Source organism: Phoenix dactylifera, chromosome 1, assembly GCF_009389715.1.
Source record: "Phoenix dactylifera cultivar Barhee BC4 chromosome 1, palm_55x_up_171113_PBpolish2nd_filt_p, whole genome shotgun sequence".
In the NCBI taxonomy this organism is placed as follows: domain Eukaryota; kingdom Viridiplantae; phylum Streptophyta; class Magnoliopsida; order Arecales; family Arecaceae; genus Phoenix; species Phoenix dactylifera.
In genome coordinates this window covers 8,440,437-8,463,283 of record NC_052392.1, presented here as the reverse complement: position 1 = coordinate 8,463,283, position 22,847 = coordinate 8,440,437, and the positions used below count along the sequence as shown (strand labels likewise).

The 22,847-nt window shown below is 40.8% G+C and overlaps 3 protein-coding genes and 1 long non-coding RNA gene across 8 annotated transcripts; 3 read left to right on the top strand and 1 right to left on the bottom strand.

The window, feature by feature from the left end:
• Nucleotides 1-227: 227 nt before the first annotated feature.
• LOC103700077 lies at nucleotides 228-1,247 on the top strand. The gene has a single exon (XM_008782052.2). The coding sequence runs from the start codon at nucleotides 228-230 to the stop codon at nucleotides 1,245-1,247; it is 1,020 nt and encodes a 339-aa protein (XP_008780274.2).
• A 6,598-nt stretch (nucleotides 1,248-7,845) lies between these two features.
• Nucleotides 7,846-8,915, bottom strand: LOC120110492. The gene is made up of 2 exons (XR_005511513.1): nucleotides 8,841-8,915; nucleotides 7,846-7,995 (listed from the first exon to the last, which is right to left on the bottom strand). It is a non-coding gene; the product is annotated as an uncharacterized LOC120110492 (long non-coding RNA).
• A 101-nt stretch (nucleotides 8,916-9,016) lies between these two features.
• Nucleotides 9,017-12,093, top strand: LOC103699457. Of its 5 annotated transcripts, none has more exons than XM_039125593.1 (2): nucleotides 9,017-9,460; nucleotides 9,956-12,093. In XM_039125593.1, the coding sequence occupies exon 2, from the start codon at nucleotides 10,955-10,957 to the stop codon at nucleotides 11,942-11,944; it is 990 nt and encodes a 329-aa protein (XP_038981521.1). In that variant the 5' UTR covers nucleotides 9,017-9,460; nucleotides 9,956-10,954; the 3' UTR covers nucleotides 11,945-12,093. The 5 variants fall into 5 exon arrangements, with proteins under 5 accessions (XP_038981521.1, XP_026657709.2, XP_017696415.2 ...); XM_026801908.2 differs by having other exon boundaries at nucleotides 9,020-9,460; nucleotides 9,837-12,093; XM_017840926.2 differs by having other exon boundaries at nucleotides 9,020-9,460; nucleotides 9,784-12,093.
• Nucleotides 12,094-14,558: 2,465 nt separating this feature from the next.
• LOC120104031 lies at nucleotides 14,559-15,167 on the top strand. Its single transcript, XM_039115460.1, has one exon. The coding sequence runs from the start codon at nucleotides 14,559-14,561 to the stop codon at nucleotides 15,165-15,167; it is 609 nt and encodes a 202-aa protein (XP_038971388.1).
• Nucleotides 15,168-22,847: the final 7,680 nt, after the last annotated feature.

Genomic DNA, 22,847 nt, shown 5'->3' with positions numbered 1-22,847 from the left:
TGGCCAAAACATCTAATCCGCGACCAATAATTAAAGCATTTCTGACACAAGGCTGTACCGAAAGCTGATGGTCTTCTTTCATCTTCTTTCTCTTCCTTCCACCACAACGATAACAATCTTATCCCAAGTCCTCAACCCTTGGCGTCTACCAAAACACAGAAAAAGAAATCCTCTTCTCCCCACAGCTTCCTCTCCTCAACCCCAAGTAATTTCAAGCACTCGGGAAGATGTTCTACCCCAAGACCGTGGCAGCCTTCTATGTGCCCTCTGGTGTCCTCCAGATCCTATGGCAAGCTCTGCAGCTTCCAGCCAAGACTGCCACCTTCTTCTTCCCCCTCCTCGTCCTCACTCTCTTCTGCTCTTCCTGTGTCTTCTATGCCAACTTCTCCTGCATCGCCCCGGTCCTGATGGACTTATTTTCCAAGCTCTCCATCCTCCTCAAAGGTCCTGGCCCTGGCCCGGGCCCGGAATACTCCCACGTCCTCCTTGAGATCAAGAACGACCTCAAGCAAGTCGCCGGGTCCGAGTCCATCATCACCCTCCTCTCCTTCTCCTCCTCCCTCCTCCTCCTCCTCGCCACCGTCTACAGCTTCGCCATGGCCTACTCCGGCACTCCCCTGACTCTCAAAGAGCTCCTCGCGAGAGTCGCGCGCCGCTGGTATCAGACGCTTGTCACCCGGCTCTACGTCGTTCTCCTGAGCCTGGGCTTCGGGCTCTTATCTTCGATGGTGATCGGCACTGCCATGCTAGTCTGCGATGATTCCAAATATCTGATGAGTTCTGGGTTGTCCCTGTCCATTGTGGCGGCCGCCGTTTTCATCTATCTGTGGACGAGGTGGTCGATGAGCTTCGTGATCACGGTGGTGGAGGAGACTTGGGGGATCGGCGCGCTCTCGTGGTCGGTGGAGCTCTTCATCGGCAACGAGAAGAAAGGTTGGACTCTCACCTTCATCCTGATGCTGCTCAAGATGGTGATCTATGGGGTTTTCGGGTTTATGATGATGTCGGGGACAACGCCGGCGCCGGCGCCGCCGCCCCCGCCGACGATGGAGGATCAGCTGAGGATTGGGTTCCTCGCGGCAGCCGCCAGTGCTCTTTTGGACATATATGCCATGGCAGTGTATACGGTGTTCTACTATGAGTGCAGGAAGAGCCATGGGTTGGATGAGATGGTTAAAGGTGATGAAGTTGTTTACACCAGTTTGCCTGCTCCTGCTGTCAAAATTGAAGCAACTACTTTTCCATGAGCTTGGATTGAAGAGAGAGAGAGAGGGAGAGAGAGAGGGAGAGAGAGCGAGAGAAAAGCCCCTGAAAAGAGCTTAAAGTCTGGTATCTATTTGGCATGTGGATGCTTTACATATAATAGCTTAATACAATATGGTGTTAATATCAAACTATGATCTAGGAATGCAAGGGCGGACTGTCAACATGTTTCTTTTGCAATTTAATATGAGATCTACCCTGGGTTTGGATAGGAAATGATGAATGATCCCTTTCAGTTTGCTTGGATTATGTTAATATTTAATAAGAGATTTGAAAAGATATTTAAAAGTGTTTCTGCTGAATGCCTTGGTTGGGGTGCTTCTTTGCTGCCTTATTGTTGATTCTGTTAATGTTGGTGTCTGTCTTAGAATGTGTTTGTGCTTCATAAGGGATTGATATAGTTGTGAATGTTTATTATCAAACTATGGTATTGAATTGAGAGAGATCTCTTGTGACATTTGGGTTGGTCTTTTGTTTTTTCTTTCTTTTTTTTATAACTAGGATTGGATTAAGAAAACCTTTATTTTCAGTTGTTTTTATATTTTTCTTTCACATATTTACATTTTCAGCAGTTGAGAAAGATAAATAAATAAAGGAAAGGAGGCATGGTGTGTTGGGGAGAGATCTTTTAGTTTCTTTTAGAGCTAACCACTATTCTTTTTTGTCTTTTTGCTGAAACGGCGTACGAATATATCCAAAATAAAATTAGAAAACAACAAAATTCGAAAAGCCCTTTGCATCTGCCTCTCATGGGTCCAAAGAACTCCGTCTTAGATCTACCACAAAAAATAAAAAAACGCCATGGGCGAGCTCCAAAAGCGTGTACATTTGTACGGTGTACTAGTTGAGGGAGAGGTTTTGATCTTGGTCCCAGGTATGATGTCTTCCAGATTCGTGCAAAGAGATTTTTATGTGGCTGGTGCTGGTTGGGTCTCCACCGTGATGTGAGGCATCACCATTCACCACTCGTTTCCTTCTGTCCAGGTTTTAGAGGTATGATTTCTCAACTGCCGTATTAATTGCCACCGTCTTGCTAGATACATGACCAATCAAAATACCTGTTCATTAATTGTGTTACTGTTTCATAGGAAGGAACGGTGTTTGATTGAGCTTATATATGATGGGAACTGGTTTACAATCCAATTACAAAGGATACCCACAACCTGTCCATCTCTAGGTTACGAACTAACTACATGTTATAGTGGTTTTCATTATCTACATTATGTCTACAAACTTCTCTTGCGGTTTCACTTCGTTCTTTTTTTCAAGAAGATCCAGGTTTGAGACCAGTTACAACGCAAAAGGATGAATCTTATTGCTCTATTTGATACTAAAACCTTCCTTAGTTCTATATTCACCTAGTCGTACTAAATACCCAGCAGTAGTTAAGGTTTTCTATTGGCTAATTTGGTTTGTGATTTGTAATTCCTGGTTCCTTTATGGACTCCATATCAACTACCAGTACAAATGTTCCTTGCTACCCCCTTAATGGAGGGTGGATGATCCAATCATAATGACAAAATATATAAAATTGCATCTGGCCTAAACTCCCCTGTGCACTCATGTGCCTTCTTTTTAATGGAGGGTGGATGATCCAATCATTTTTTTCTGTATTTTTTTTTTAAAATTCATATGGATGAGTTATATGCATTATCAGAAACTTACTTGGGATGCAACTTCTGTGGATGGTGTTATCAACTATGTTTCGGAATTTTTTGGAGAAACAATAAGTGAGACTCAAAACATCTACAGAGCAATCTGATTTTAAGAAATTTGTGGAAAAACCCATAATTCCTGCTCTACAGGGATTTGATGCACACTTGATTCCTCAAAACAACTGAATTACGAGTAGCTTTGCATCTTTTTGCATGCAAAGTAACACACAAATGTGGTAAACTTACCGCCTTAGTCACCTAAGGCTTCGGCCCCCAAATGCATTTATTATAGTGAGTTCCAAGATAAGCATTTAAATGCATTGAGGTCCCCAATGCTTTTGGGGCCCCAAATGCTACGTATCTCTATAGCTATAAATACATTGAAGCCCCAAATACATTTATGTTGGGACGTATCTATTACCTAAAGAAATTTATTATTTCTTTCCTTATTTATGCATTTAGGCCTCCAAGTATATTTATGTTAGGCCTTTGAGTTCGCCTTAAGCCTCCAAATGCATTAAGCTACTCCTGAAAAGATTATATTTTAGATGTTCTGCTAGAAATATTCTTATTATTGCTTCGACTCATATTCCCAAAAAGTAGATTTTTCCCTAAAAAAGGATCATTTATGTCACGCCCCGAACCCAACACCCGGGTCCGGTACGCGACCGGCCGCATGAGCCCTAGAGCAGTGCCCTAAAGATCATGCAAGGCCTAAGATGAACAAAAATCCGATAATTCCACAGTTAATCACTTAAATCAAATAGATAAATCCAACATGACCAGATAATCAAATTGGTTCATTTACAAAAAAACTTTCAATATTCATTGATATCAAGATAGACTAAGTAACTAATGACTCTCATACTCGCACTCTGCGCTCATCCCATCCATGTCTATGCATCCTGCAACTCTGAAAAAAAGAAAGAAAAAGAGGGGTGAGCTTTACAGCCCAGTAAGAATCCCTACACATCCATACCAACACAATAATAGTATGAATTTGAAAGCCACGATAAATCGATGCACATTACCTGAAATCATAAACCAGCTATCAAAAGGCTCAAATAATCAATATAAGTATGTACGTCAAATATCAATGAAAGTCCAACCACGCAAGAATGATATAACATACGATAGCTCATAAATCTTCATTAATATTTTCAATGCTTTTTCTTTCCATTCTATATTAACTTGATCCGGATCAATTATCTTTCCGACTTTGGGCTACATTCCGGTCACGTTTCCGGCCCATGACGGGGCAATCGATAGTATCACATTTCCAGCCTGTGATGGAGCAATCGATAATATCACATTTCCAGCCTATGATGGGGCAATCGATAGTATCACATTTCCAGCCTGTGATGGGGCAATCAATAATAACGAGATAAGCCCAAAGTCCCTGTTCATTTAATCAATTCACAAACACACATCCATTCCCTTTTCCACTTTATTTCCGACCTAGACTAACCATGGTCACGTTTCCAGCCCGTGACAGGGCAATCAATATAACATGGTTAGTCCATACCACCACATCCATAAATCCAATTATGCAGATATAGGTTATACACATACATGCATCCATCATAATACCAATCACAAGCCAACACGATCAAAATATAATTTAATATAAACCTATTTTTGCTTTGTCGGGATCATAGCATATCAACATATATGGTGCAAAAATATTTATATCATGCAGGATTGGCGTACAAGGGTTCTTACTCTTTATTGAAAACTCAGACAACTAATCATCCGCCCTCACGGCGATCTATGAACTGGAATGCGCATGACTCTGCTCAGCGTCCTCTCGTCCAATAGATTGTTCCCCTACAGAACCAAGTCATCATTAAAATTTATCAAAGAGATATGATAATCTAGGACCCCTGTTTGATTCCTCTAAAGGGTCCTCTAAGATCTAGCATTTCCAAGACTATGTAGAGTCCTCAAAGCAATGAACTCCCTGGAACCCAACTAGAGAGAGGAAAATAAATTAAGAGAAAGGGAATGGGAAGCCCCTTTCTCTTTCTCTCTTCTTCCTTCTTCCCGGCGGAAAGGGGAGAAAAGGGGGGTTCGGCGGTAGGCAGCCCATGGCCGGCGACGCTCCATGGTCGTCGGCCTGTGGCGTGCCGGCGGTGCCACGCGCGGCGTCGGCTGGCCGGAACGGAAGAGGAAAAGGCCGAACAGGGTTCGGCTTTCCCCATACAATCCGGCGGCTTCTCGGCTACAATCCCTAAGAGGTAATGGCCAAAGATGATGGAGGAGGAGGAGGTGCTCACCTGGCCTCCGGCGAGGTCTTTCCGATCGGATCGACGGCGACCGCTTCGATTCCTTCCGCGGCAAGGTAAAACCCAATCTCCCTTCTCCCTTTTTTTTTGTGGAAGCCTGTCGGCTAATGCCCTAGGAAGAGAAGGGAGGAGATCCTCGCTGGTAGGGTTTTATCGCCCTCTAACCTCCCCTCCGATGGATTCGGAAGGAGGGGAGAAGGGTTTGAAAACAGGGGAGGGAGACTTCTCATGCGTTGGGCCGCCTTGCTTGGAGGCCGGCCCAACCACATGCGGGCCTTTACATTCTCCCCCCTAAAAAAATTTCGTCCTCGAAATTGACATACCTGAAGTTTCAAAAAGCTGCGGATATTTGACATTCATCTCTTCTTCGTGCTCCCAAGTAGCCTCTCTTTCTGTATGATTATTTCATTGTACCTTTACAAAAAAAATGGTTCGATGCTGTAGTACCTGATCTTTTCAATCCAGGATTTCGTGTTGGGAACTCTTCATAGGTCAAATACTCATGAAGATGTAATGGCTCATATGCTACCACATGACTCAGGTTTGCGATGTATTTCTTCAATATTGACACATGAAAAATATTGTGCACACTGGATAAAGCCGGTGATAAAGCCAGTTGATATGCCACTTCTCCAACCTTATCCAAAATCTCAAACGGACCAACATACTTAGAGCTCAATTTACCACAAACCCCAAATCTCATCACTCCTTTAGTGGGTGACACTCTCAAGAAAACATGATCCCAAATTTAAAATTTCAGTTCTCCTATTATCAACATAACTCTTTTGACGACTCTAAGCTGTACGAAGTCGTTTTCTGATCACTTGCACCTTATATATGGTCTATTGCACTATCTCTGGGCCTAATAATTTTCTTCCGCCCACATCATTCCAACAAATAGGAGATTCATGTTAAAACATTCCAGGTCTAAGCCCAACCAAGTAATCATCAATCGTTATGCTAAATTTAAGATGCCCAAGGTTCTTCCAAAACTTGTCAACAATAGAAAAACCCACTGCTGAAAATTATATAGCTACCTCTAGATCATCCATAGAATTAACAACATTCTCCTCTACTAGAAACTAACTCAAGTGTTCCATCATAATACCTTTTAGATCAGATATTAATGTCCTTAACCAGTTTCAAAATAACTCAAACCACCACACTTCCGTTGCGCACTCTGATTTAATTCATTAAATACTCTAAAACCTCTAAATAATTTATGACCGAAATATCACTTTGCACTAGGAGTAAGAAAATCCAAATTTTAGAATTTTAATTGAGCGGAACCTCTAGATCTGTCTGTCCTCAATTTATGTAGAGTATACTAACCATAACTAATACTCAAGCCATTAATCAAGTTTAAAGTCAGTACATGATCTTCACAACTTAGAATCCAAAATATTTAGGTTTAATTAACTTTGGATTTTCTTAGCAATTCGATTAGACAATCTATGTTGATCTTCTTTCCAAAAAGATTTACTTCAAATTCAATAGGTTAGAAGTCATTGAGCTAATACACTATGATTAGAAATTAACTCTATCGATCTCCAGATCTTTCTTCACCATAATTCATGTAAGCATCTCATGATCGAAGTCTTTACTCAATATGGCATTTATTAGTGGCTTCATCAACAATGACAAAAGATTCCTGCTCAAATATTAAATCTAGGCTTGAGTTTTAAATTAACACATCAAATAGTCTTCTACAATTATAAGTAAAATTCAGTAGCCCAATCCAAACATGAGAATTCAAATAATTAGAATTTTTCTATCAATATGCATACTCTATGGCCTCAAAATAATCAAATACATCAATAGGAAATAGTCCTATTTGCAATATACAACATGCCAACACCAGATATAATCCACATACATATTCAACTTCGAAGAACATTCTTTTCAATATTATGAAATCTTCTTAGCTCACTCCAATACTATGGAAGATCTACATACAAACCCCACTCTAATAATTAGTAGAAAAACCCAAAAGAACGATCACATCAAAACCCATATCAAGTCTGAACTTCTAGGTCATTTAAATAATATCTGAACATGATATAACTGATATACTAATGTTGACCTTCCTACACTAATCTTAGGTCAAACCTCTCTTATCATGATCAAAGACAATTTATACTTTCTTTCCACACTCATCAAAAACCAAACCCGATGCATACATTTTATCACAATGCCCAGTAATCTTACACCTTAAGCACTGAATTTAATTATCATGTCCCAAGTGATCATAACCTTAAGCTATGATATATTTCTATCATAATCCCTAGTAATCTTAAATATATGCTCGGATTTCAATTTTGTCACTATCCCCAATGACCTTAAACCTCAAACTCTAATGCCACTAAGGCCACAGTCCCTGATGATCTTAAAACTTAGACTATAATATCATTCCTGTTACAATCTCAAGTGATTATAAACCAAGACTCTGATAGTTTTCCTATCATAACTCCCCACTCACACTCACCTAAATCTAAACCTTAGGATACCTTAATCTTAAGCTCTGATACCACTCTGTCACGCCCCGAACCCAGCACCCGGATCCGGTACGCGACCGGCCGCATAAGCCCTAGAACAGTGCCCTAAAGATCATGGAAGGCCTAAGATGAACAAAAATCCGATAATTCCACAGTTAATCACTTAAATCAAATAGATAAATCCAACATGACCAGATAATCAAATTGGTTCATTGATATCAAGATAGACTAAGTAACTAATGACTCTCATACTCGCACTCTGCGCTCATCCCATCCATGTCTATGCATCCTGCAACTCTGAAAAAAAGAAAGAAAAAGAGGGGTGAGCTTTACAGCCCAGTAAGAATCCCTACACATCCATACCAACACAATAATAGTATGAATTTGAAAGCCACGATAAATCGATGCACATTACCTGAAATCATAAACCAGCTATCAAAAGGCTCAAATAATCAATATAAGTATGTACGTCAAATATCAATGAAAGTCCAACTACGCAAGAATGATATAACATACGATAGCTCATAAATCTTCATTAATATTTTCAATGCTTTTTCTTTCCATTCTATATTAACTTGATCCGGATCAATTATCTTTCCGACTTTGGGCTACATTCCGGTCACGTTTTCGGCCCGTGACGGGGCAATCGATAGTATCACATTTCCAGCCTGTGATGGAGCAATCGATAATATCACATTTCCAGCCTATGATGGGGCAATCGATAGTATCACATTTCAAGCCTGTGATGGGACAATCGATAATATCACATTTCCAGCCTGTGATGGGGCAATCAATAATAACGAGATAAGCCCAAAGTTCCTGTTCATTTAATCAATTCACAAACACACATCCATTCCCTTTTCTACTTTATTTCCGACCTAGACTAACCATGGTCACGTTTCCAGCCCGTGACAGGGCAATCAATATAACATGGTTAGTCCATACCACCACATCCATAAATCCAATTATGCAGATATAGGTTATACACATACATGCATCCATCATAATACCAATCACAAGCCAATACGATCAAAATATAATTTAATATAAACCTATTTTTGCTTTGTCGGGATCATAGCATATCAACATATATGGTGCAAAAATATTTATATCATGCAGGATTGGCGTACAAGGATTCTTACTCTTTATTGAAAACTCAGACAACTAATCATCCGCACTCACGGCGATCTATGAACCGGAATGCGCATGACTCTACTAGCGTCCTCTCGTCCAATAGATTGTTCTCCTACAGAACTAAGTCATCATTAAATTTATCAAAGAGATATGATAATCTAGGACCCCTGTTTGATTCCTCTAAAGGGTCCTCTAAGATCTAGCATTTCCAAGACTATGTAGAGTCCTCAAAGCAATGAACTCCCTGGAACCCAACTAGAGAGAGGAAAATAAATTAAGAGAAAGGGAATGGGAAGCCCCTTTCTCTTTCTCTCTTCTTCCTTCTTCCCGGTGGAAAGGGGAGAAAAGGGGGGTTCGGCGGTAGGCAGCCCATGGCCGGCGACGCTCCATGGTCGTCGGCCTGTGGCATGCCGACGGTGCCACGCCCGGCATCAGCTGGCCAGAACGGAAGAGGAGAAAGCTGAACAGGGTTCGGCTTTCCCCATTCAATCCGGCGGCTTCCCGGCTACAATCCCCAAGAGGTAATGGCCAAAGATGATGGAGGAGGAGGAGGAGGTGCTCACTTTGCCTCCGGCGAGGTCTTCCCGACCGGATCGACGGCGACCGCTTCGATTCCTCCTGCGGCAAGGTAAAACCCAATCTCCCTTCTCCCTTTTTTTTTTTTTTTTTTTTTTTGTGGAAGCCTGTCAGCTGATGCCCTAGGAAGAGAAGGGAGGAGATCCTCGCTGGTAGGGTTTTATCGCCCTCTAACCTCCCCTCCGATGGATTCGGAAGGAGGGGTGAAGGGTTTGAAAACAGGGGAGGGAGCCAATCGGAAGTCTCCCTCCCCCCTTTCTCATGCGTTGGGCCGCCTTGCTTGGAGGCCGGCCCAACCACATGCGGGCCTTTACAATTTAGGCTTCAGTTGGTTCAAGCAAGTTATCTAAGGGTCCATGTATCTGAATATTCTAGGCTCTCCAAAGTTTACAAAGAAATTCGCTACTCTTAGCAGCTTTGTTAATTAGGCTTGAATCGTCTGATAAAGTGGATTGAATCAAGCAAAAGATTATACTGGTGCCGGGGCACATTATTGGCACCTTATTTCATTAGATCTCTGCAATTTCCTGTGGTCGTGTAAGTATAGGATGGGTGATCCGCTCGGAAGTCCTCAAAATTGAAGGAATAGAGAAAAAAAAAAGGCAAAGGATCTTGGAATTTAATATATCAACCGTCATCATCAGATGAGTCTCCCAATCTTTGGAAGTTTATTTCTAATTATTCATCGTTACTTGTTTTTTGAGAAAAATACAAGTTCTGTATTACCTGTTGTTATGATAATGATGGAAAACAATATTATGAATGCTTACAAGAGACCTATAGATTCTCTATTTCCTGTAAAGTTGCTCTCTCAATTTATTGGGCTTCACCAGAGGAATTGAGCAAGCAAAAGTTAGAGAACTTGAAGGCTTTTAATAAATGTTTGTTGCTGGGTCTGTGTCAAGCGTCCACCAGTTAGGTGTTTCGCCGGCATCTTGTGAACACTAAAACTATGCAAAAGCATGAAGGTTTGCTCACTCTCACACCAAAAGATTCCCATTGAATGAATTAAATGGATACAAACAATCTTTTGTTATTCTAGAAGTGCCTCTTGTTGAAAGAGTCAATTAGTCAAATTACCATGAATTTAATTATTGACCCTAAAAAGTTAATGATAGTAATATAGACTTGAATTTATTGAATTTCTAACAAGCAAATGACCAGTTGCTGACATAATTTACTCAACATACAGAGTTTGGTTAGAATTTAATAGAAGGATCACGCCAAATTCAAAACTAACAAGCAACAATCCTCATCTTTTGTGGGCAGTCTCCAATCCAAGCATTTCGTTGGCTGGATTAAAAAATATGTGTTTGATTTTTCTTAGTCTTCTCCTATTAGTCTCCCTTCGTTAAGAACAAGAGCTCTGTAGAGAAGTTTCCTTTAGAGGAGCCGATGGTGCCATGCCTATTACATAGAGAAGGAATAAAAAAACCAAGAGACAGCAGTTAGAATGTGCAGGTCAATATATTGAAGTCAATTGATGGCTTCCTTAGAACCATTCCCAGGGATACACCATCTCCCCAGTTGAGCAAACGAGCATTTCATGGCAGTGGCCAAAGATTCATCAGCTGGCATGGATTCATCCAAGCAATTAGGTGTCATGGGAATACTCAGAGAAGCCATGTACATCCCTGTTAGAAACAAGAAGCTCATGCTCCCTGTCATGCTAGTAGCCTTTCTTCCAAGCTCTCTCCTCTCAGTGGATAACTATATTTCCATCTATCCATTACTCTTAAACTTCATCATCAACCTATATCTCCTTAGTATCAAGGAACCAAGCACCCCGCAGTTCTACAATTTACTCCTCCAAATTAAGGAGGATGCAGAGGTTTTTGTGCATGTTGATATAATCTTCCGAGTAGCTTCGTACATGGTATCCTTCTCCTCCATGATGATCATTGTCTATTTCTCCGCCATGATTTACTCCGGGAAGCAACTGACACCCAAGGATTTATTCCAAAGGATCAAAGGAACATGGAAGCGTCCTTTGGTGACACGCATCTACTTCACCCTCTTATTTGTTGGTTACACAGTAACGTCGGTGTCCCTGATAGCTATGCTGATGCTGAATGCTCGTGGATCGATGGTTTTGATCGTGCTCGGTGCTTTGCTGGCCCTCCTGGCACGGCTCTTTTATGTCTATCTGGGTATGGTATGGATGGTGGGGTTGGTGATCTCGGTATTGGAAGACGACTGCTATGGTTTGCAGGCATTGGATAAGGCAGGACATCTTGTGAAGGGAAGGAGGGCACAGGGGTTTCTCATTGCTGTCATCTTGTTAATGGTGGATGGTGTTCTCAATGGAGGTTATGGCTTTGGGATCCTCAAGGTTCAATCCGAGCAGGTGACTCACCAGGCCACCGGATTAATTGTGCTCAATATACTCTTGCTGTTGAAGATGTTCTCCCAGGTGGTGTACACAGTTTTCTACTATGAGTGCCATAAGAGTCATGGAAGGGAGATAAAGGTATCAGGTGACTTCACCTACACAAGGGTGTCTTTTACTCCCAGTGATGGTGAAGTCCTTCCCTAACAAAGTTAGGGAATTGTATCGTTCTCTTCTTCTTCTTTTTTTTTTTTTTGCATCTCATCTGTTCTCATTTCCCATGCATCAAGGGCTATGGGTGTTTTCACTACATAATCATAATCACAAACTGCAAGAATAAAGTTTCTTCTTTCGCACCAATGATGCAACATGGATAAACATGATGAAATTTTTAGAAAGGGCTTTCGAGAATATCGAGCTAATCTTGTCGGGGCCTTTATTTGCAGCTTAGCCGATCACAATCTAACCCATTGATAGAGTTCCTGTACCAGGTGATTAATTGGAATTACGAAACAAGAAGAGTAAAGAGAAGAGGCATTTATTACTTAGCCTCCTGGAACTTTTCCAGGGAACCAACCTCCCTAGGTATTTAAAACCTTATGATAATTCTGCTTGATTTTACTCAAACTCTGCCACTCATATCTTACATGTCGGAAGGCTATACTAACCTGCTAAAGGCAGTTCCAAGCTGCTAAAATTCTTCTTATGTAGATAGAAAGGCCAAAGATCAATGTGGTCTGAACCAATCTCTTAGTATTCTAATTTAAAATAACTTTGATGTTCACACATGTTTCTCAGGAAGTCTGAAGTTAAACGGTAAAAGAAAAGTAAACTTTGGTGTTTAAGCATGTTTCTCAGAAAAGTTTGAAGTTAAACAGGAAAAGGGAAGTTTCCTGGCATCCAAACGTCTAATGGTCAGGAGCCAAAGGCAATGAAGCATTCAAAAGTTCTGCTGGGAGTTGTGGCCCAGGAACCTACTAGATTCCAATTGCAATGAGGACCAAGAAATGGCAGGCATGGCTTCATCTTTTCTTGATGGACAATCTTAGAAGATGGCAGTCTTCCTGCTATTTTCTTCCCCTTCTGAAAAGTTGAGTATTATCAAAAAAAAATCATATAAATTTGCGTAATTCAAGACAATGATATCACTATCGAGATGCTTCTTTTTTTTCTCCAAAAAGAATTATGTAGATGATGACTGATCCACTAGTTTGAGATTAATGTTTAGTTCAGTTGATTTGATAAAGTTTCCAATGATTTCATTGCCTTCTCTGAACTTACCCTACCAGTGGCTGAGCAAGAACCTTATCTGGGGGCAAGAATGGACCATGTCAATCAGAAAAAAAAAGAAAGAAAAGAAAAGAAATACTCACAGAAAATGTAAGTTTTGAAAGAAAAACTAAAACACATATAACTAATTCAGTAGGAATGTGGAGTAGCTAAAATCACAAAAAATGTTTAGCCCTCCAACCATCTAAGGATCAATTCAGACTGTGCCATGCAAATATACAATTTCGGGAATTGGTCGATGGAAGAGATGCCAAATGTTCGTTCGTCCATCTCAACACCCATTAAAAAAAAACACAGCATCTCATCATCCAAATATTATGATGATTATAAGAAATATCAGGTTGTCGCTAGTTGGTGATATCTTTGTTATTAACTTACATACAATCGATGCCCACAAACAAACAGAGGAAGAAAAGCCTTCTGACAAATGGGTGTGCCAGGTTGTATGGGAACTGAGAATGGTTAAAAATCATGTTCATAAAGCCATTAACATACATAAGTCTAGAATTAGTGAACTACCTTGGATCTTTCACACTCAGCATAACTCAAAACAAAATCATGCAGGATACTTAAAGTCAAGTTGATCATCCCGATGGTCGTAAATCAAAAAAAGTAATATATACCTAAGGACCATCGGAAAATGGAAATTTATCTCTTGTCTCTTGCAAAGTACCTGCCAGAAATCAAGTCAAGATGATTAACATATCAGATTTCATTCTCGCAAGCTCTTTATGGAATTATTTTAAACTAAACTCCTGATGTAGATGAAAAATTGCTGATGTCCTGCTCTACAAATACTAAAGTTACTAGAAAGATTAAAACAACAGGGTGAAGAGAATGGATCTCTGAACATTTTGAGGTTAAGAAAATATTTCTCATCTATTACCGGCAAATTAACAGTGGCCGGTCCTATGCTTGTTTTTCTTTTGTGTTGAATTGAAGTTATTTAATTTAACCACTGGGTAAATTGGAAGGACTTGATGACCTAGCCCTTGTCTCTGTGCTAGGTTATTTGCATATATGGTGATCTGAACCTGAATCTATCGCCAGAGCCAAACACTATGCGACAAAATTATTCCCATTCTTTCTATAATCGAAGACTTGGAGCCAAATATACACATGCAAATATAACCATTCTGACCAATCAAAGGCTTAGCTTGTCTTAAATGTTGAGAATAAAGATCTTACGAAAATGCCAACAAGGAATATTCAAAAACAGCAATGGAGACAAAGGTAAGGGCCGGCAGGGCCAAAGTCATTAAGTTCTCCGTCCAGGTCTCAATCCATTAAGTTTATCTTAATGCCTTTAGGATTTATCTTTTCCCAATCAATAAAACTTATCCCAATGCTTGATAATGTATCTTCCGCAGCTGACAATATGAAAGATGACAATGGAATTCTGAAGCTTCTTAATTGTATTATATCCAGTAAGCCACATTTTTTTTTTCCATCCAATTGAAAACAGCCTTTTGCTTACTAATTATCTTGTTCGCAAGCAGATGAACTTGTATAAATTCACAGCTGGGTTACAATGCCTGATTCCCCCATGGAGAACAACAATAAGCTCGTAATGACTAGCTTAGAACCATCTCCTGGGTTGGGTGTCATTGGAATTCTGAGGAAAGCCTCAACCATCTCTTTACGAAATGGGAGGCTTACGGTCTCTCTCATACTCCTCATGCTCCTGCCGTTTCTCCTCTCATTAGGCTTTCATCTAGCCTTGGATACTATTAAGGCAGATTTGTCATCCAAGATTTCCCTCCTACCTAAAGATCTCAATAGCCCAGAAGCCCAAAAAATCGTGAAGGAAATATCTGAAGATATGCGAAAGCTCCTAGGAGTGACACTGGTCTTTGCACTTGCAGGCAGCTTAATCTCATTGTTTTCACTGACAACCACAGTCTCCTCATCAGCGATGCTGTATGTGGGGAAGCATTTCACTCTCAAAGACTTGTTTCAAAGGGTCAAGATAACATGGACAGGGCCCTTGATCACCGGGTTCTTCATCGCTCTCATCTCCATTGCTTACTTCCTTGCCACCCTTCTCTTGATTGGTGTGGTGACAATACTTGCTAGGGATGGTGTTCTCTTCAATGTGCTAGTTGCACTAATAGTCCTTCTAGCAATCATATTCTGTTGACTATTTTGGACTTTGCTCCAAATAGTGGCTTTGAGAGGGACCTATTTGCAAAATGACATTTCATTATATAAAAGGTACATGTTACCTCTTTTCCCGTGGGATGAAGGGTTTTGTTTTGTTTTAGGGTGAAAGGGATTTCAGCCGCCGCACCCATCTTCATCCTCCCGTGCGCTCTCGGTCTCCTGGCAACATCCGACTTGGGTTCCCCTTTGTCTTCACTCGCTGGAGGCTTTCTTCCTTCTTCCCTTCTTCAACCGTGGCTTCTTCCTGTGACTTCCCTGTTTCCGTGAGCCTCTTTCTTCTTTGCTGTTTACAGTAAATGCAACAAGGGAAGGTATATTTTTGATACTCATTTGATCTACCATTGGAGCCGTAGAAAGGTTGATTTGCATACTACACTTTTGATCTATCATTGTGGCTGCAGAAGGGTGATCCGATCAGGTTGTTTCTTGCTTTATATTTGGTTTTATCTTGCCTCCTATTGTGATCATTTGTCAGTCCATATTTTGGGCTCTTATGTATCTATGTTTGTACCCTATTGGGAAGATTGACATAGTGGATTGCTCCTCCTCCCCGTGGATGTAGGCACTTGCTGCCGAACCACGTAAATTTGGTGTCTTTGTGCTTATCTTTTCATGCCTGTGATGTGTTTGATGGAATGCCTGAATGAGTCCAATTGTTAATTGGTAAGCCGGATACAGTGAGTTTTGTGCCCATTAATCCCAACAATTGGTATCAGAGCTATGGCTACTGTTGGGCAACAAAATTCATCTAGGGCTAACGATTCGGCTTTTGTTTCTCATTCCACTACCATAAGGCATGAAGTGGCTGTATTTGATGGCACAGGGGACTTCTCACTATGGAAGGTAAGAATGAAATATTTGTTGGTTAAGAAGGGTGTAGCAAAAGCCCTCAAGGGTATGGATGCAATCCCAGGAGATAATGAGGTTGTCAAAGAAGAGATTAATGAGAGAGCACTAGGAACTTTGTTTTCGGGTTTGAGTGATAAAGTCCTGCGAAATGTTGTGGATTTTGATACAGCTAAGGGAGTATGGGAAAAATTGAAGAGTCTATATATGGCAAAATCCCTTACTAATAGATTGTACTTGAGGGGAAAATTGCATACATTTCGTATGGCAGAAGGGACTTCACTCAAAGATCACTTGGATGAGTATAATAAGCTCCTACTTGATTTATCAAATATTGGTGTTGAAGTAGATGAAGAAGACAAGGCTTTGATCCTTATCTACTCATTGCCTAAGTCCTTTGAGCATATTACTACTACTATGCTCTATGAAAAAGAGACAATAAGTCTTGAAGAGGTAGAAGCTACTTTGTTATCCAATGAGCTTAGATTGAAAGTACAGTTACAACATCAAGTTCAGTCTCCAGCTCAAGGACTTATAGTTAGAGGTAGAGATGAGCAGAAGAAAGGTGGACAAGGTAGAAGCAAATCCAAAACCAGATCAAAGTCTAGGTCTAGAAGACCAGGTGTTTGTCACTATTGTAAGAAACCAGGCCACTGGAAATCAGAATGTAGACTACTACAGTCTAAGAAAGAGAAGGAACAAAAGGATAAAGGAACCGTCTCAGATTCGGCAACGGTTGCAGTTTCATCAGCAGGTCACAACAGTAATGATAATGATGCAGTATTTACAGCTGCTTGCAGTGTCAGTCATCCTGATACTTGGATTGTGGACTCTGGAGCATCTTTCCACATGACACCTCATAAGGAATGGTTCTCTTCTTTTAGATCATGTGAGGGGGGCACCGTTCTTCTTGGAGATGATGGTATTTGCAAAGTGGAAGGTGTTGGTACAGTTCAAATTAAATCTAATGCAAACACTGTGGTGACTTTGGACGATGTAAGATATGTTCCTCAACTAAAGAGAAACCTTCTCTCAGTACATGCCTTCGATAGAGCAGGTTTCGAGGGCAGATGGGGTAGAGGATCAATAACTATCAATAAAGGAGTATTGACTTTATTGAAAGGGAAATTGTGTGGGACCCTTTACTATTTGGATGGTAGTACAATAGTTGGACAGGCTTCAGCAGTACAGTCTTCTACTGAGCAGTTGACACACCTGTGGCATCAGAGATTGGGCCACATCTCAGACAAGGGTTTACAGGAGCTGAGCAGACGTGGTTTGCTAAGTGGTCAGAAGGTTGGTGCACTTGGATTCTGTGAGCATTGTGTGTTCGGAAAACAACACAGGGTCAGCTTTTCTACAGGCGTGCACAGGACAGCTGGTATATTAGATTATATTCATTCTGACCTATGGGGACCAGCCCCAATTACATCCAAGGGTGGATCTAGGTATTTACTCACTTTTATTGATGACTACTCCCGCAAAGTCTGGATATACACTATCAGAAATAAGAGTGATGTGTTTGACACATTCAAGAAGTGGAAGGCTATGGTCGAGAGGCATACTGATAGGAAGTTGAAAACCTTCCGAACTGACAATGGATTAGAATTTTGTTCTACTGAGTTTAATGACTTTTGCAAATTAGAGGGCATTGTCAGACACAGAACCACAGTGGGTACACCTCAACAGAATGGTGTGGCAGAACGCATGAATCGCACACTAATTGAGAGAGTCAGATCTATGCTATCTAGTTCTGGATTAACTAGAGATTTTTGGGCAGAGGCCGCTCACACAGCCTGCTACATTATAAACCGATCTCCAGCATCAGCATTGGGCATGAAAACTCCAGAAGAAATGTGGACAGGAAAACCTGCAGACTATTCAGTACTCAGAGTCTTTGGGTGTCCAGCTTATGCACATGTAAGAGATGGAAAGTTGGACCCTAGGGCTAAGAAGTGCGTATTTCTAGGATACGCATCTGGGATAAAAGGCTATAGATTATGGTGCACAGAGCCTGGATCCCAAGGTTTTTTAGTCAGTAGGGATGTGACATTTCATGAGATAGCTACTCCTTTAAGGCAGCTACAGCCAAGTTCTTCTGAGAGAGATCAGGGTCAGGATCAGATAAATAGGACTGTTATGAATATTGATCAGACTATCAGATCACAGCAGCAGGCAAATGAAGATACTTTAATTCTGAATGAGCAGCAACAGCAGACAAATGCAGAGATACAGACTCAGGAGGAGGTTACCATGGAAGGTCAGGATCAGATTGATAGCATTGCCACTCGTAGACCCAGGCGTCAGATCAGAACACCACAAAGGTATGGTTTTGAGGATTCAGCTTGTGCTGGGTTAGTTTATTATGCTCTGAGCATTGCAGACACTATTGGTGATGAGCCGACCACATATCAAGAGGCTATTAGTTGTCCGCAGGCTGAACAATGGACCATGGCTATGGTTGAAGAATTACAATCTTTAGAGAAGAATCAGACTTGAAAATTAGTCAGATTACCAGAGGGCAAAAAGGCAATAGGCTGCAAATGGATCTTCAAGAATAAAGAGGGAGCCAGTCATCAGGATTTAAGATATAAGGCCAGGTTAGTAGCTAAGGGCTATTGTCAACGGGAGGGAATTGACTATAAGGAAATATTTTCTCCTGTAGTTAAACACTCTTCTATTCGTGTGTTGCTTGCCTTAGTTGTTTCTCAGAATTTAGAGCTGGAACAGCTAGATGTTAAAACAGCTTTTCTTCACGGTGATTTAGAGGAACAGATTTATATGCAACAACCACCTGGTTTTGAGGTTCCAGACAAGGAAGATCATGTATGTTTGCTCAAGAGATCATTATATGGTCTCAAGCAGTCTCCAAGACAGTGGTATCGCAAATTTGATAAGTTTATGGTCGACCATGGATACAACAGATCTCCATATGACAGTTGCGTATATCACCAGCGGTTTTCAGATGGATCCTTTTGTTACTTATTACTGTATGTGGATGATATGATGATAGCAGCCAAGGATATATCAATCATCCAAAATCTGAAAGCTGAGCTCAGTACTGCATTTGAGATGAAGGATCTTGGACCGGCAAAGAAAATACTTGGGATGGAGATCAGTCGTGACAGGCAGTTGGGTAGACTTTTTCTTACTCAGCATGGATATATTAAGAAAGTCTTGGATAGATTTGGTATGTCCACAGTCAAGCCAGTCACTACTCCTTTTGCCAGTCATTTCAAATTATCTGCCACACTCTGTCCCCAGACTGAGGATGAGGAGAGATATATGTCCAGAGTGCCATATGCAAGTGCAGTAGGTAGCATCATGTATGCAATGGTCTGCACTCGACCTGATATTTCACAGGCAGTAAGCGTAGTAAGCAGATACATGGATAAGCCTGGAAAGGCTCACTGGTCAGCTGTGAAATGGATACTTAGATATCTAAAAGGCACTTCCAATTTGGGATTGGTATTCTCCGCACAGAGTAATTGCACTATTACAGGATTTTCTGATTCAGATTATGCTAGTGATTTGGACAGGAGGAGGTCGTTAACCGGATATGTATTTACTCTCTCTGGTTGTGCAGTCAGTTGGAAGGCTACTTTGCAGCCTACAGTTGCTTTGTCTACTACAGAAGCAGAGTATATGGCGTTGACAGAGGCAGCAAAGGAAGCTATTTGGTTAAGAGGACTAGTACAGAATTTGGGTCTCGAGCAGGACCGTTTGGATATTAATTGTGACAGTCAAAGTGCTTTGCATCTTGCCAGAGATCAGATGTATCACGAACGCACTAAGCATATAGATGTCAGGTATCACTTCATCAGAGATTTGGTGGAGAATGGTGATGTCCGGATTCAGAAAATCTACACTGCTCATAATCCGGCTGATATGTTCACTAAACCAATCACAGCAGTTAAGTTCAGGACTTTCCTGAACTTGATTGGTGTGAGCACTTGTTAATGCCCTTCCGGGCTTGTGGTGAGGAGGAGATTATTTTATCAATCCATATTTGATGATAGGTACATAATTTGTCGCAAGAAGGAGGATTGTTGACTATTTTGGACTTTGCTCCAAATAGTGGCTTTGAGAGGGACCTATTTGCAAAATGACATTTCATTATATAAAAGGTACATGTTACCTCTTTTCCCGTGGGATGAAGGGTTTTGTTTTGTTTTAGGGTGAAAGGGATTTCAGCCGCCGCACCCATCTTCTTCATCCTCCCGTGCGCTCTCGGTCTCCTGGCAACATCCGACTTGGGTTCTCCTTTGTCTTCACTCGCTGGAGGCTTTCTTCCTTCTTCCCTTCTTCAACCGTGGCTTCTTCCTGTGACTTTCCTGTTTCCGTGAGCCTCTTTCTTCTTTGCTGTTTACAGTAAATGCAACAAGGGAAGGTATGTTTTTGATACTCATTTGATCTACCATTGGAGCCGTAGAAAGGTTGATTTGCATACTACACTTTTGATCTATCATTGTGGCTGCAGAAGGGTGATCCGATCAGGTTGTTTCTTGCTTTATATTTGGTTTTATCTTGCCTCCTATTGTGATCATTTGTCAGTCCATATTTTGGGCTCTTATGTATCTATGTTTGTACCCTATTGGGAAGATTGACATAGTGGATTGCTCCTCCTCCCCGTGGATGTAGGCACTTGCTGCCGAACCACGTAAATTTGGTGTCTTTGTGCTTATCTTTTCATGCCTGTGATGTGTTTGATGGAATGCCTGAATGAGTCCAATTGTTAATTGGTAAGCCGGATACAGTGAGTTTTGTGCCCATTAATCCCAACATATTCTATATCTGTTTAGCCAATATATGGATGTTAGGCCTTGTGATATCGGTAATAGAGGTTGATTGCAAAGGAATGCAGGCAGTTGCAAAGGCTGAAAGGCTCATCAGTGGTAGAAAGCTTCAAGGGATTCTTTTTATGATGTTGATATCACTTGTTGGAGTCATTGATGCAGCAGTATTGCTCTTCACAGGGCGTGCCACCAAGAACAGGGGTGTAGTTTGGCTGTTTGTATGGATCGGGATGACATGTTTGATTTGTTTAGTGAAGCTCTTTTCCTATGTGGTTTACACTGTGTTTTACTACGAATGCATGCAGAGCCATGGGGAGCACGTAGAAGTTGCAGAGCCAAAAGGTTATGTGGTGCTCGCCACAAGCGAAGTTTGATGAAATAGAGACCAAGGCATGATCTGGAGAGGAGAAAAAGAATAGAACTGCCGGTGCTTCAAGAAGATCAAAGATTGATTTATGCAAGAAAATATAAAAATATATAAATAAATCTACCTCATCCTATCAGCTTAAGTTTTTAGAACAAGGGGCGGTTTCAACATGATATTCTGCATTTTTTAACCCTATTATTAAAAATTTCACATGTTGGGCTCACTCATTAAAAGAAAAGTCCGGCCCACATATGAGAAAGGAGTATAAGAAAATATAAAAATATATAAATAAATCTACCTCATCCTATCAGCTTAAGCTTTTAGGATAAGTGGTGATTTCAACAATTTCCAATGCAACTTTTGTGCAAGCAGAATGAAATTTGTTTTTGTAACATTGCAGTTGCTATAAATAGATTTGATCTAGCTTTTATTCCTTTCCTTTCTGCACTTTACAGGCATCCAATTTAGTGTTTGCTACACATGTTAAATAAAAAATTGTCACGCCCAGATCCAAGAGCATGACATGGCCGTGCTACCGTAGGAAATTGCCCACAATAACACGAAGCCTACAATAACACTTCATATAGCATGATAAAAAAAAATTTATCCAATATCATTTGCTAAACAAAAAGAAGCGAGTACAGAGCATCTAAATCTAACATTTAAATTTTCTCGACCACATAACCCAAATTTTATAGTCAGGACTACACTTGTAACAACTCAGGACCTCGCCCAAAAAGGCTAGCCGAAAGATATTATTTAGGTTTCTTGATTCTGTGTAAGTACGTAAGATCTACCCAGCGAATAACCGACGTGGGGCTAAACACATGTTCGCACGGATCCTCACATACTCCCCCTCATTCAAGCCCCGACATCCTCGTCGAGCTAAGGATTCAAATCTATTCAAATCTAATCATAAATACCACGATCGGCCCGCGGTCCGCCCAAATAGATTCATGCTGCAGTGTACCCTAGTTCATATAGGTTATGGGCCGGGTCCGCTCTGACATCATTTGAAATAACTCAGGATCTCACCCAAAATGGCTAGCCGAAAAGTATTATTTGGGTTCCTTGATCCTGTATAAATACCCAAGATCTATCCAACAAATAATCGATGTGGGACTAAACACACGCCCACACGGGTCCTCACATACTTCCTCTATTTAAGTTCTGACGCCCTCGTCAAGCTAAGAGTTCAAATCCATTTAAATCTAATCATAAGCACCATGATCGGTCTATGGTCAGCTCTAATAAATCTTTAGTGTAGTGTCTCCTAGTTTACATAGATTATGGACCGGATCCGCTCTGATACTATTTGTAACAATTCAGGACTTCATCTAAAAAGAATAGTCGAAAAGTATTATTTGGATTTTTTGATCCTATATAAATACTTAAGATCTATTTAGCGAATAACTGGCGTTGGACTAAATACGCGTCCGTATAGATCTTCATAAAAATAGATCAAAATCTTCATCTTTACTGCTTTGGGCACCGGTAATGCTGCGCTTGGCATCATTGTAACTAAGATCATAAATGGATCGTATCTTGATCCATCACTCAACGTCATTTTATATTAAAAAATGCTCGTCATTCCTTCACAGTGTTTCTATTCATATGTATAATATATTATATTTATATATAATATATT